At 36.1% G+C, this 13764-nt stretch overlaps 1 protein-coding gene across 2 annotated transcripts in view; it reads left to right on the top strand.

Annotated features, from left to right (window-relative positions):
• Positions 1-869: 869 nt before the first annotated feature.
• MYO1F (myosin IF) overlaps positions 870-13764 on the top strand; it is a 57099-nt gene continuing 44204 nt past the window's right edge. Inside the window, exon 1 of one of the 2 annotated variants that reach the window (XM_063455864.1) lies at positions 870-1002. In XM_063455864.1, coding sequence (XP_063311934.1) covers positions 925-1002 — 78 coding nt within the window. In that variant the 5' untranslated portion in view covers positions 870-924. Of the gene's footprint in view, positions 1003-12678; positions 12728-13764 lie in introns of those variants that run through there. The other variant, XM_063455865.1, reaches the window with a different exon arrangement.

Here is a 13764-nt window from a genome sequence, read left to right as displayed (position 1 = left end):
TCTGTAAGTGTGTGTGTCTAAGTGAATGTGGATGTGTCGGTCACAGAGTACGTGCGTCTGTCAGTGAGTGCGTGCGTCTGTCAGTGAGTGCGTCTGTCAGTGTGTACATCTTTCAGAGTGTGCGTATGTCAGTGAGAGTGTGCGTCTGTCAGTAAGTGTGAGTTTGTCAGTGTGTGTCCGAGTAATAGTGTGTGTCTGTCTATCAGTGTGTCAAATCAGTGAGAGTGTGTGTTTTTCATTGTTTGTCAGTGTATATGAGAGTGTGTGTCTGTCAGTGAGTGTGCGTCTGTCAGTCAAAGTGCGGCCTTGACGGGAAGGGGTGGGGAAAATTTAGGGGTGGTGTCCGAGCACCGTCCTGCCTAGGGCAGCACAAATCCAAAATACACCACTGTGTAGTATATAGATATAACTTGTTGTTTTTGTTAATTTGTTAAGGAAATTAAGAAACTGTGCAAGAGTTTTGGTATGTTAGCATAAAATCCTGAAGTGTGGATGTTGATGACCCTTGCATTGATCATCCTGGTTATTTCCTTATTTTACTTTATGAGTTCTGGATTTGTCAAATGCTCATATGGCCTGTAGGGGAGAACCTTATTCTCTAGATCAGTGGCAGTGGCATACTTCCCATCCCATATTAATCACTCATTCCCACTTTTCTTCACTCATTCCCACTTTTCTTCCTGATCACCTGGTCAAAAGCCCTGTCGTTTGAAGATGATTTATGAGTGAGAAAGGATAGAGTAAAGGGGCTGTGGACTTGCAAACAACCAATGTTTCCAAGTGTAGTTTTTAAATGTGACGCATACTCTCTTTAGGTGCAGATAAACATTGTCTTTATAAATACCTTTGGTTTTGTTTTTCCAGGGGAGCAAAGAGAGGTACCACTGGCAGAGCCATAATGTGAAACAAAGTGGAGTAGATGACATGGTCCTTCTATCAAAGATCTCAGAAGATGCAATTGTGGACAACCTAAAAAAGAGATACTTAGATGATTACATTTTTGTATCCTTTATAAAGTCTTTCTAAACCGCTTTGATTTTCAAAGAACACATTGACACCATCCTAATATATCATACGACTTATCAGGAAGATGTACAAAGGTATGATGAACTACATCCATTTAAAATCCACTGAATGTATACTTTTTTTGAAATGTAACTTTTTTGCAATCTCACAAATTTAGTGCAATTGTTCTGTGCTAAAATCATTGAGTGACCGGACTATATGAGCTGAATGCTTTGTCATATTGGAGGAATCCTAATAAAATAAGCTTGTCTGCAATATCCCATTTGTATATGTATATGTATATAGATGCAGATTTACAGGGTACGGTACTCAGTATATGTGAACAATTAAGCACAATATATAGTGAAAAGGGGCATCATTTTCCATTGCTACACATAGACCACTTGATACTAATATTGGTTTATTTAATTTAATTTATTTATTTATTATTTATTGCTTTTACATTTTACAAAATACAGACATTACATTAATAGACATTGGTATAGTATAAATAATAATGAAATGCAATTAACATATTAGACTTACATACTTTAGATTACCAACAAAAACAAACACATACACGCAGAACGGGTCACTTGTCAGCTGGGATATTATTTAGAACTAAGGGGGTTATGCTAACTAGTATTTAAATAGTAGGACTATTCAATTAGTTATTGTATGCTAATTGAGTCAAACAGACTTTCAGTTTAAGATCAAAGTGCCCAGCCTGGGTTACCATCTCTTTTCATACGAATCTTTGTTATCGTAGTATATACCTTTTTCCATAATGTATTGATATTTGAGTTGATTTAGTATATATTCCCAAATAGGAGTATCTTGTTTCAACCAATATCTAGATATTGCAACTTTAGCAGCCATAGTCAAGTGGATTAATAAATATATTTTTTGAAGCGGTATATTAGATAGATTGAAATAGAACATAACAACTTGAAATTCGTTCCCTAAATAATGGCCCAATAATGTGGCTAGTTCTTCCAAAATCCTGCCCAATAGAGGAGTTAAAAAATTGCAATCCCACCAGATATACTTCGAGCTTCCCATACCTCTATTACACCTCCAGCATAGCAGTGAGATTTCTGGATCTATTGTATTTGTACTTTTGGAAACAAAATGCCACCGATGAAGTTCGATAAGGTTTAAACAACGTAAAGCTTGTTTAACTGCTAATATAGGTTTATACACTTGATCAATATGTACAGAAACTCTAAAATCCCTAACAGATTGGGGGTGTTTTGTTAGGAGCTACCGAACATAAGTTAAGTCTATACGCAAACAATATCATGCTCACTTTGACAGATCCAGAGGCCTCACTGGCTGCTTTGGTCCCAGAGATCGAAAGGTATAGTGAAGTGTCCAACTACAAATTAAATATGGAGAAGTCACAAATAATGGCCAATAATCTGTCTCCTGCTGCAATGGAAATTATTAAACAGGATTATCATTTTATATGGACCTCCAAGGGTTTTATTTACTTGGGTATTTACTTTTCTCAAAATCTAATGGAAATGTTTGTAAAAAAAATTTACATTCTATTTAAAGATACCAGCAAAAAACCTTTGAAAGAATGGAAAAATATTGGCATTTTCTGGCTGGGAAGAATAAATCATTATCAAATCATATATCCTCCCCAAGTGGTCTTATCTATTTAGGATGCTGCCTTTATCGATACCTATAATTAAACTCGAACAAGTACATGGACTTTTTATAAACAATATCTGGGGATGCAAGAGACCGAGAATTTCAGCCTCACATCTAATATTATTTGGCAGGCCTCGGATTCAGTTCAAGAAACATGGTATAAAGTAGAGTCCAGCTTTTTAATAATGGTCTATTTTATGCTATACATAACTTTTCTTAGAAGTATTCCAATGTCTAGAGCTATCTAGTCCACCTGGACCAACTCAGTAAGCTCGCACTTGGCCTCACACTGCAAAATGCATCCAAAAGGGCCAAAATAACTAGGTGGTCCAACAATGTTTATGCAGTGTTCCTTTATTTGTGCTCCATATTGTTGTTGTTTTTTATAGCCAAGAACTGCATTTCAAATGTATAACAATTTTGTCTGTACATAATAGCCCTCAAAAAAATCAGAAGATCAAGATTTATGAAATAAGGAATTATGGATAATTCAAACTCAAAGATTAAAGGAATGCTATAGTGTTGGAATACAAACATGTATTACTACCTCTTTAGTGCTATTGTGGCTGTTCAGGCTTTCGGCCATGCTGGTCTCTGCACAGCTGGCTCAACCTCCATGGCTAAGATCATCCGTCTTGATAATCTCAGCCACTCCAGTGCTTTTCTAGGGGAAGACTATTACACATGTGCGGCAAAACTCTGCGCCAATCAGCATCTTCTCATAGAGATGCATTGAATCAATGCATCTTTATTGGGAATGTTCATAGCGTGGAGTCAAGGAACACCAGTCTTGCACACTGTCCACCACTGACACAGGTAGAACCTCTAGTGGCTGTCTGAGTGGTTGCCCCTAGAGGTGTTACTAGGCACTAATGTAAAGCCTGCAGGTACAGGTTACAGACCCCAGAACCACTGCATTAAGCTGTAGTTTTTCTGGTGACTATAGTGTCCCTTTAACCAAATTATTACATCTAACTTTGATCAAAAGTTCTGAAGTTGATCAAAAGATGGGTATATGTGGACATTATATGGCCACACATGATTAGGTCAGCTACGTCTATTTTTATTTTAGGAAAAGGGAAGACTGAGTCTGCTTAATTATAGGAAATAAATGTGTGTTTATCCTCTTCTTTGTGTGCTTTGTTTATGCTAAATTCCAGGTGCAAAGGACAGAGTTTATGACAATGATTGACAGGTAGCTAAGATGGAGGCGCCCAGTACCAGGACAAAGGGGTGCAGATTTGTACATTTAATTGTATCTTCTCACTGTATTGATACATATTTGTTAATTACAGAAATAGGTAAAATTAATATTAAAAAGTCTCGGAAAAGAGAGTTCCCCTTAAAAATGTGATGTCGTGGTTAAAAGAAAATCAGTTGTTTCATAGAAATTTTTTAAAAATGATACTGTGTCACTAAAAATGTGTAATCATGTGCTGAGTGGGTGGGAGGGGAGAAAGAGAGAAGCTGTGGTTTGTCTTATAGAAAGAGTCTCCTTAAATGGACAAGACAAAGAAAGACAGGAGAGGAAGGAAGAGGTGGCCCTCTTAAACAACATATATTAAAATAATTTATATATTAAGTAGTGTGCATTATTTAGAGATATATAGATAGATAAAGTAGATAGATAGATAGATAGATAGATAGATAGATAGATAGATAGATAGATTTTCTTATATAAGATTGTATAAAATCCTGTGTTACGCGTTTCGCACTCCCAGTGCATGTTGAGAAAGCACCATGGGGGTGCGAAACGCATCCAGGGTACTCACTCTTACCTTTTTGTGGGTGGCCATATAGGTGGTCTTCCTTATGTCTGGAAGTAGCAGGTATCACAACTACTTAATATGTCATTCCTTAAGTGTTCCTATTTTTTGCAAATGTGCTGTCCTTGCCTGGATATCTGTATATTCATCTTGTGATTATTATATGCTGTTTGCATTACTCAATATTCCTGCTCTTATATTCAGCTTTTTTGGAGTGCTGCCATGACCATTTTCTGCCATACATCGCTGCAATTTTTAGATCAATAAATGTGCACTTTTTCATTATATCTGTTTATTTTTCTGTGGATCATAAGGGCAGACTGCATTTTGTTTTGTGCTATTTTAAAGGGACACTACAGGAACTCCGACCACCTCATTTCAATAGAATGGTGTCATGTCCCTATCAGTTGAACCCTGCAACTTAAAACCTAGCCTTTCTGCAGTAACAGCAACACTAATATTGCAGGATTAATATGCTTCTAGTGGCGTTTTCACCAAAATTGGGGGGGAAACCATCAGATTGGCAAATCGAGGCGTTTTGCCATGCCTCGCTGCAATGAGGGAGCCGGCCTGCCGATAAGAGAGATGGTTTGATCTCTCTTCCGGACAGTGCATTAAGCTGCACATGCATTAAGGTGTGCCTTAGCACACCCGACACACCACGTTCACCTATGTTTCTATCTCTAACACTATAGTGCTCGTTTAACAATTAAATAAGCATCTGTATCTTTATAACTATATCTGTATAACAGCGTCTTTATCTGTTTAATAATTAAATAGGCATCCACATTTTCTGTAACACATAGGTTAATTGCAGTGTTGGCGTTTGTGTATTTTTTTACCAGCTCTTTAATTTTAATTTTGAAATTTACATTCGAAAAATTACATCTTGTCATCTTCATATTTTTACATTGACTAGAACGTTACGACCTCTAAACAGCCACTTACGCACGCAACAAGCCAAGCAAGAGGCATTGACCATTTTAGCCTCTTTGAGCGCTATATTAAAAATCCACCCAGACGCACATAAGTGCCACTAAGTGTTTGTATTCTATGCCTATTCACAGATTCAATACATCCATATATTGACATTATACTGGTAATACATTTAGAAATATGACAGAGACTCATAGGCCTCAGTTTCCTTCCTCAATCTTACAGGATGTGTGAATCAGCACACTTGTATTGTGGTAGGAGATGTACATTTTCTCTCAAAATGAGAATTACTGTATCTTAAAACACACTTACAAGAAACGCATCTTTTAAAAATGAAAGGATATATTGTACTGTAAATACTCCGCATTTTATACTTCTTGTAACAGTCTTCAGTTTTTAGAGGATTTATAAAAAGCCTATTAAGTACGATACTTTTTACACTAAATAAAATAGTAGCTAGTATTCATGAGTATGTATCATCAAGTAAGTTGGACTTCAGAACAAACAGCATATACATGAATTAAAGATTTCCTAAGACATACATTGGTAGAAATGTAGAAAAAGTTTTAAAGGTGGAATATTCACCAGGTATCCAGAAATCAGAGGGTTATTGAAAACATCAAATACTGCCTAATATTTGTTTTTATGAATAGAATCCTAGGTAGCTATCTCAGGTCTCAAAATTGCCAATAGACCTTAACCATTCTTGATCAAAAATGTAGCCCTGGTGAGTAAAAATTCACCCCACGTTATTGTGCCATGAACCGTCCTGGCTTACAGTGGCAGGTAAATTTTAAGGTCTGGCTAGTAGCCTAGGACTTCACATTTAAAGCCTTGACTATCTGCTTTATAACATGGCTGTAAAAAAAAAAATGTTTTAAAGGGACACTACAGGCATCAATACAACCATAGCATGAAGCAGTTTCATAGAAACTTAGAAACTTTCTCCCCAACACTGACATCACTAAAGACAGAAAATTTGAAAAATGATCACCAGAGGAATACCGCAGCAAATACTGCGCATTATTGGTAGTTCCTATGATTTAGAGCAGGAAAATTACCCTCACTCAATCCTTGACATATATTCTGTGCTGTTAACATAACACACATAGCACACACACCTAAAGATGTGATTGACAAGTAAGGGAAGGTAGCATATTTATTTTAGATCTATTGAAAAATATATACATTTGTTAGCAATTCTGCTAGCACAAACTTGCAAATTTTGTCTCGTCAATTTAAAAGGGGGTAGAAATGTACTTCTCAATCCATGAACCTCCCATAAAGATATGAGTTTGGTAAATTCTTGAAAATTGTAGAGGTTATAAAAGTAATCTGACTTTCTTCTGGAGACCATGTGTCTGCTCTTAAATGTGTTTAGCTGTATATATGGGGCTATTGTTATCCTATCATATGGAAACATCATGACAGAGGGGCCTATCATTCATCTGGGTGCATCCAATCTTCTAAAAAGTCTTCCTATTCAATGGCCACATTCTGTTCATGTGGATCAATTGTTGAATATAATTACTTCCATGTGACAGCTGATCATTTTATCATTCCTCCAAGTTTCCCAGTCTTTATCAGAAATTATACGTTGAAGGCGTCCTTTGTGTTCTCCAAATATAGACATCCCTGGATTAAACGTAGTGTTAACTATGACAATATTACAAGGACAGAGGAGCTGAAACAATACTTAGTTAATCTGTGCAGTTGTGGCATTTCGCAATATTGGATGTTTCGGACTGTCTATCCCCGTCATCACCGACCATTATTCCTCTTTGTTAGCATAGTTTGTCTATATTTGGCAAATTTGTATCTATATTTTTCAGACTGTGACCCATGACATATTAAATCATTTTGCTGATTTTGTGACTAATGCACCCTCATTCCATGCAGCAAAGATGCACCTTTTAGAAACTCCATTTGTTCCTTTGAAAAACTCTCATATTGAAATGTTAATTGTCAGGTGTCTTTCATAGCGAATACGTGTTGCTAATTAGTAATCAACTTAAAGGAATACATGTAATAATGAATAAATGTAATTATTTTAAATGTTGGGATTTTCCTGTTTCTTTTTAGAATGAGGACACCTTTAAATATAAACTACTTCTAATCCACATAAGACCATATCAGCTTGCCTCGGCCTCCAGGAGATTGACACGAGTGACCTTCATTTCCCAAACTAATATTATTATATAGCTCCAGGATATGCCATAGCGATTTACAATCAGAAAAAAGGCCTTGCTCGAAGAGCTTATAATCTATAGTAGCCAAATATGCATCATCGGGTGCCTTGTTCTAAGACATTTTTTGATAGGGTGGTCTGACCAGGATTGAAACCTGAGTTTCCCAGTTCAAAGGCAGTTATGCTACCATTCACTAACCAGTCAAGATACTCCATAGTCTCCCTTGCATAGACCAAATACACCGACTTTGAACAAATGCAAGAATAAAAAACAAATAAACTAATAGAAACATAGAAACATAGAATGTGACGGCAGATAAGAACCATTCGGCCCATCTAGTCTGCCCAGTTTTCTAAATACTTTCATTAGTCCCTGGCCTTATCTTATAGTTAGGATAGCCTTATGCCTATCCCACGCATGCTTAAACTCCTTTACTGTGTTAACCTCTACCACTTCAGCTGGAAGGCTATTCCATGCATCCACTACCCTCTCAGTAAAGTAATACTTCCTGGTATTATTTTTAAACCTTTGTCCCTCTAATTTAAGACTATGTCCTCTTGTTGTGGTAGTTTTTCTTCTTTTAAATATAGTCTCCTCCTTTACTGTGTTGATTCCCTTTATGTATTTAAATGTTTCTATCATATCCCCCCTGTCTCGTCTTTCCTCCAAGCTATACATGTTAAGATCCTTCAACCTTTCCTGGTAAGTTTTATCCTGCAATCCATGAACCAGTTTAGTAGCCCTTCTTTGAACTCTCTCTAAGGTATCAATATCCTTCTGAAGATAGGGTCTCCAGTACTGTGTACAGTACTCCAAGTGAGGTCTCACCAGTGTTCTGTACAATGGCATGAGCACTTCCCTCTTTCTACTGCTAATACCTCTCCCTATACAACCAAGCATTCTGCTAGCATTTCCTGCTGCTCTATTACATTGTCTGCCTACCTTTAAGTCATCAGAAATAATCACCCCTAAATCCCTTTCCTCAGATGTTGAGGTTAGGACTCTATCAAATATTTTGTACTCTACCCTTGGGTTTTTACGTCCAAGATGCATTATCTTGCACTTATCCACATTAAATGTCAGTTGCCACAACTCTGACCATTTTTCTAGTTTACCTAAATCATTTTCCATTTGGCTTATCCCTCCTGGAACATCAACCCTGTTACATATCTTAGTATCATCCGCAAAAAGACACACCTTACCATCAAGACCTTCTGCAATATCACTAATAAAAATATTAAAGAGAATGGGTCCAAGTACAGATCCCTGAGGTACCCCACTGGTGACAAGCCCAAGCTTCGAATATACTCCATTGACTACAACCCTCTGTTGCCTGTCACTCAGCCACTGCCTTACCCATTCAACAATATTCGAATCCAAACTCAAAGATTGTAGTTTATTGATAAGCCTTCTATGTGCAACAGTGTCAAAAGCCTTACTGAAATCTAAGTAAGCAATGTCTACTGCACCACCCTGATCTATAATTTTAGTTACCCAATCAAAAAAATCAATAAGATTAGTTTGGCATGATCTCCCTGAAGTAAACCCATGTTGTCTCTGGTCTTGAAATCCATGTGTTTTTAGATGTTCAACAATCCTATCCTTTAACATGGTTTCCATCACTTTCCCCACTACTGAAGTAAGGCTTACTGGCCTATAGTTGCCCGACTCCTCCCTATTACCTTTCTTGTGAATGGGCACAACATTCGCTAACTTCCAATCTTCTGGGACTACTCCTGTTTTCAATGATTGGTTAAATAAATCTGTTAATGGTTTTGCTAGTACACCACTAAGCTCTTTTAATAGCTTTGGGTGTATTCCATCAGGTCCCATTGACTTATTTGTCTTTACTTTTGACAGTTGAAATAGAACCTCTTCCTCTGTAAACTCACGTGTAATAAATGACTCATTTATCCTTTTTGTTAACAGAGGTCCCTTTCCTTCATTTTCATCTGTAAATACCGAACAAAAATATTCATTGAGGCAGTCAGCTAGACCTTTATCCTCATCTACATACCTTCCTTCTTTTGTTTTTAATCTAACTAATCCTTGTTTTACTTTTCTTTTCTCATTTATGTATCTAAAAAAAGTTTTGTCCCCCTTTTTTACTGACTGTGCTATTTTCTCTTCTGTGTGGGATTTGGAAGCTCTTATAACTTGCTTAGCCTCTTTCTGCCTAATCTTATAGGTCATTCTGTCTTCCTCACTCTGGTTTTTTTTATAATTACTAAATGCTAACTTTTTGTTTTTTACTATTTTGGCCACATCTGCGGAGTACCACAGTGGTTTCTTGAATTTTTTGCTTTTACTGACAAGCCTAATGCAATTTTCTGTTGCCTTCAGTAGTGCAACTTTTAAATAATCCCATTTATTTTGGACTCCATATAAATTGCTCCAGTCTGATAATGACTCCTTTACTAATAATAAAGTAAGAATGAAGACTAATGTAAGAATAAAGAAATAGATCAACTAATAAAGTAAGAATAAACAATAAATCAACTAATAATAAAGTAAGAATAAAGAGATAAATTAACTAATAAAGTAAGAATAAAAAATCCACTAATAATAAAGTAAGAATAAAGAATACAAAATAAATTGACTAATAATAAAGTAAGAATAAAAACAAATCAACTAATAATAAAGTAAGAATAAAGAATAATGTAAGAATATAGAATAAAGAAATAGATCAACTTATAAAGTAAGAATAAACAATAAATCAACTAATAAAAAATAAGAATAAAGAAATAAATTAACTAATAAAGTAAGAATAAAAAAACAACTAATAATAAAGTAAGAATAAAGAATACAAAATAAATCGACTAATAATAAAGTGAGAATAAAAAATAAATCAACTAATAATAAAGTAAGAATAATAAATAAATCAACTAATAAAAAAGTAAGAACAAAGAATATAAAAATAAATAAAATAAAAAATATTAAAAATATGTGTGAGACTAAAAAATACTCATATAAATATGATGCCATGCCAAAAAAAAGTAGAAGTGTCTGCTCAGTCCAAGCTCAAAATACAGCCACATATAACAAAGCTACATTGTGGTTTAATGAAAAACTGAAATGTCGTGAGACTGAAAACATTTAAGCAAAATTACCAAGTGTTGGGAAATCGTAGATGGTGTACCTATAATCTTTGCATAACTCTCTTTACTGAAACTCCCAGCAGCACAGAACAATCAATCAAAAACACTTCAATGTTACACAAAAGGACCTGCTACACACATCACTTTCATCACTTTACAGTGCAAGCTAATCTGCCACTACAAGGCAAACCTCTTAGGTGAGCCCTCCATTAACAATTTACCTGGATGTTTCAAGTTAAAATCTGTAATTAGAATGGTATTTTTTATAAACCTTTAGATACTTATTAACCCCAACACACATAGGGTGAGCGGCAGCACTGTAACATGGGTATGTAATACAAAGCAAATACAAATATACAAAAACACAAATACATACAAAAAAAGTTAACTGCGCATTATCCCAAATCCCTATGCACATTTAAATAACAGGAGATTTTAAGTGTCACCCCAATGGCCATTAAAGTGCAAGCTCACCTGCCAAGTCAAGGCAAATCTTTCATTTCTCCACTACTTTGGCTTAAAATTTAAAATTCACTTTGAATTCACTTTAAATTCTCACTTGAGTGAATAACTCTGTCACTGTACCATTGGTTGAAATCTTTGTTGATGTAACCCTTTACAAGAAATATATTTCATATTCATAATTGATGCATTTCCTCTTGGCTTTAGCATGCTAACCATACTACCTTCATTTTTGGTGCAATACACCCTGCATAGAATGTTCTTCATCTTGCAGGCATGTTGGTCATTCTTTCTCTAAGGCAATTTCCAGATCTTTTGAAGAGATTCTGAAGTTGCTAGGTCCAACATATTTTCATGGACACGTATGAAACATGGCGTCTTGCAGCTGGGATTCTTACCTGATAAATACATTTTTCTTCTAGGTTATGAATTCTATATGTAATGATATATGTCCAAGAAAACCAGAATGTACTTTGTTGATATATTTGGACCAAAAATTAAAGGGACACTATAGTCACCAGAATTTGTTCTGGTGAGTAGAACCATTACCTTCAGGCTTTTTGCTGTAAACACTGACTTTTCAGAGAAAATGCAGTGTTTACATTACAGCCTAGTGATAACTTCACTGGCCACTCCTCAGATGGCTGTTAGAGATCCTTCCAGGGTCATGGCTGCCTAAAATGCATCCAAACATTCAGTATCTCCTCCCTCTGCATGCAGACACTGAACTTTCCTCATAGAGATTCATTGATTTAATTAATCTCTATGAGGAGATGCTGATTGGCCAGGGCTGTGTTTGAATCATGCTGGCTCTGCCCCTGATCTGCCTCCTTCTCAGTCTCAGCCAATCTCATGGGGAAGCATTGTGATTGGATCAGGCTACCACTTCTGATGATGTCATCAGACTGCTTGTTTTTCTGAGTCTAACAGCATGCAGAGTTACAGCTTCAGGCTTGAATACAGTAATATTTTTACTATATTTATGGAGGCATGAGGGGCCCAGGGGGCTAGATGGTGATTTTAACACTATAGGCTCAGGAATACATGTTTGTGTTCCTGACCCTATAGTGATCCTTTAACTTAATCTAAATGCAAACATTTCTCAAAAGTGATCCTTTGGAGGAGGTGTGGTGAACACATTGTAAATTATTTACACATTTGGTGGCACTGTATAGGGATAATTGTTACCTGAAATAAGATTTTTTTATTATATTTCTGTTAAACTTAAAATACTCTTAATCCCTTCTCCTATGAAAGCACTTTTACACTTTTACATCTTTTTAGAATTAAATTCAGCAACTATTAAAAATAGATATTTAATTATTCAAATATTCTTAGCTATGGAAATAATTATTGCAAGGAAATGGAGACATACAGAAACAATATCCGGGCCTGAAGTGGTAAATCGAGTGAACTACCAATGTGTGATGGGATATTATCATACCTTGGATACATTTAATTCATTATTAAATAGATGGCTAAAATCATGTTTCTGACATTGACAAATTATATCAAATATGGTAATTATAATATTTTTTCCTCTTTCAAAATCCTCAGTCTTGAGGTAAATCAGATCAACACTGCATGAAAATATACACTAATCTAATATCTTGTAAGTAATATCAAACATATGTTAAATGTTTGTAACATTGTAGTCTCTGGTTCTGTTTTGTCTTGTGTAATATTTTGATGTAAACTATAATCTTATCAATCATTTTTTTTCAAGTTTGCTAAACATTAAATGACCAGGCAATTTTTATTAATTTATTTTGTTATTTTTGTCAGATTTCTGACAAATCAATAAGAGTATGTCAACTTTTTTTTTTTAATTCTTTATTTTTGTGGTGCAAATAGTTAACACGAGCTCTTGCCATGCCCCAACAGCAGGTACAAGATTGGTAAAATACACATATGAACACGTTTAAGGCATAGAGGGTCACTGCACACATTTTTTTGAAGTTAAGTAGCTAGGTCACAGGGGAGTCAAACACGTCTAGAGAGTACATAGCATAACATAAGATGTGATCTATATGAGTTACGAAGACATGAGTGAGTGTGAGACAAGCCGGTGAAGCATGAGTGTCAACAGAGTAAAATATTAAACGAGTAAAGTATTAGGCAAACACATGTGTCAATGTAAGATTAATTGGGAACAGGCTATCTGAACACATGCCTAATGAGTGCTGTATAAGATTATAAAAACATAAAAGTACAATATAAAATAATCATGCTGGATCTGTGTAAGGAGCTTTGAAGAAGATATCACCCTGGTTACTTGAGCTGGTTCAGGAGATAGGGACCGGCACTACGGTGAGCCCGAGTCCTCACAGAACGGAGCAGTCTCATGGTAAGCCGATAGCTGCTCTGCCGTATCGGTGTAGTAGGGAGCGAGTGTCCGTCGGGGCAGGAATCTGGGCACAGTCCAGCAATGCTTTTCGTTGAACTCCTCGCTGGGCTCCCTTGGGCTGCGGCTGTGGTAAGTTGGGCCTGCCATATTTGTTAATCAGGAGGCTAATGTCCGCCAAGGTAGGAAGCTGAACGTTGTCCGAGAAAACTTGCCGCTGTTTTTCGCACTGGATTTTTCGGGGCCGTCGTAATACAAGATGGGTGTAAGGTGAGTATGGGGTCGGCCCCTTTGCAGGAGTACCT

Source organism: Pelobates fuscus, chromosome 5 (genome assembly GCF_036172605.1).
Source record: "Pelobates fuscus isolate aPelFus1 chromosome 5, aPelFus1.pri, whole genome shotgun sequence".
NCBI lineage: Eukaryota > Metazoa > Chordata > Amphibia > Anura > Pelobatidae > Pelobates > Pelobates fuscus.
This window is presented reverse-complemented; position numbering and strand designations above follow the sequence as displayed.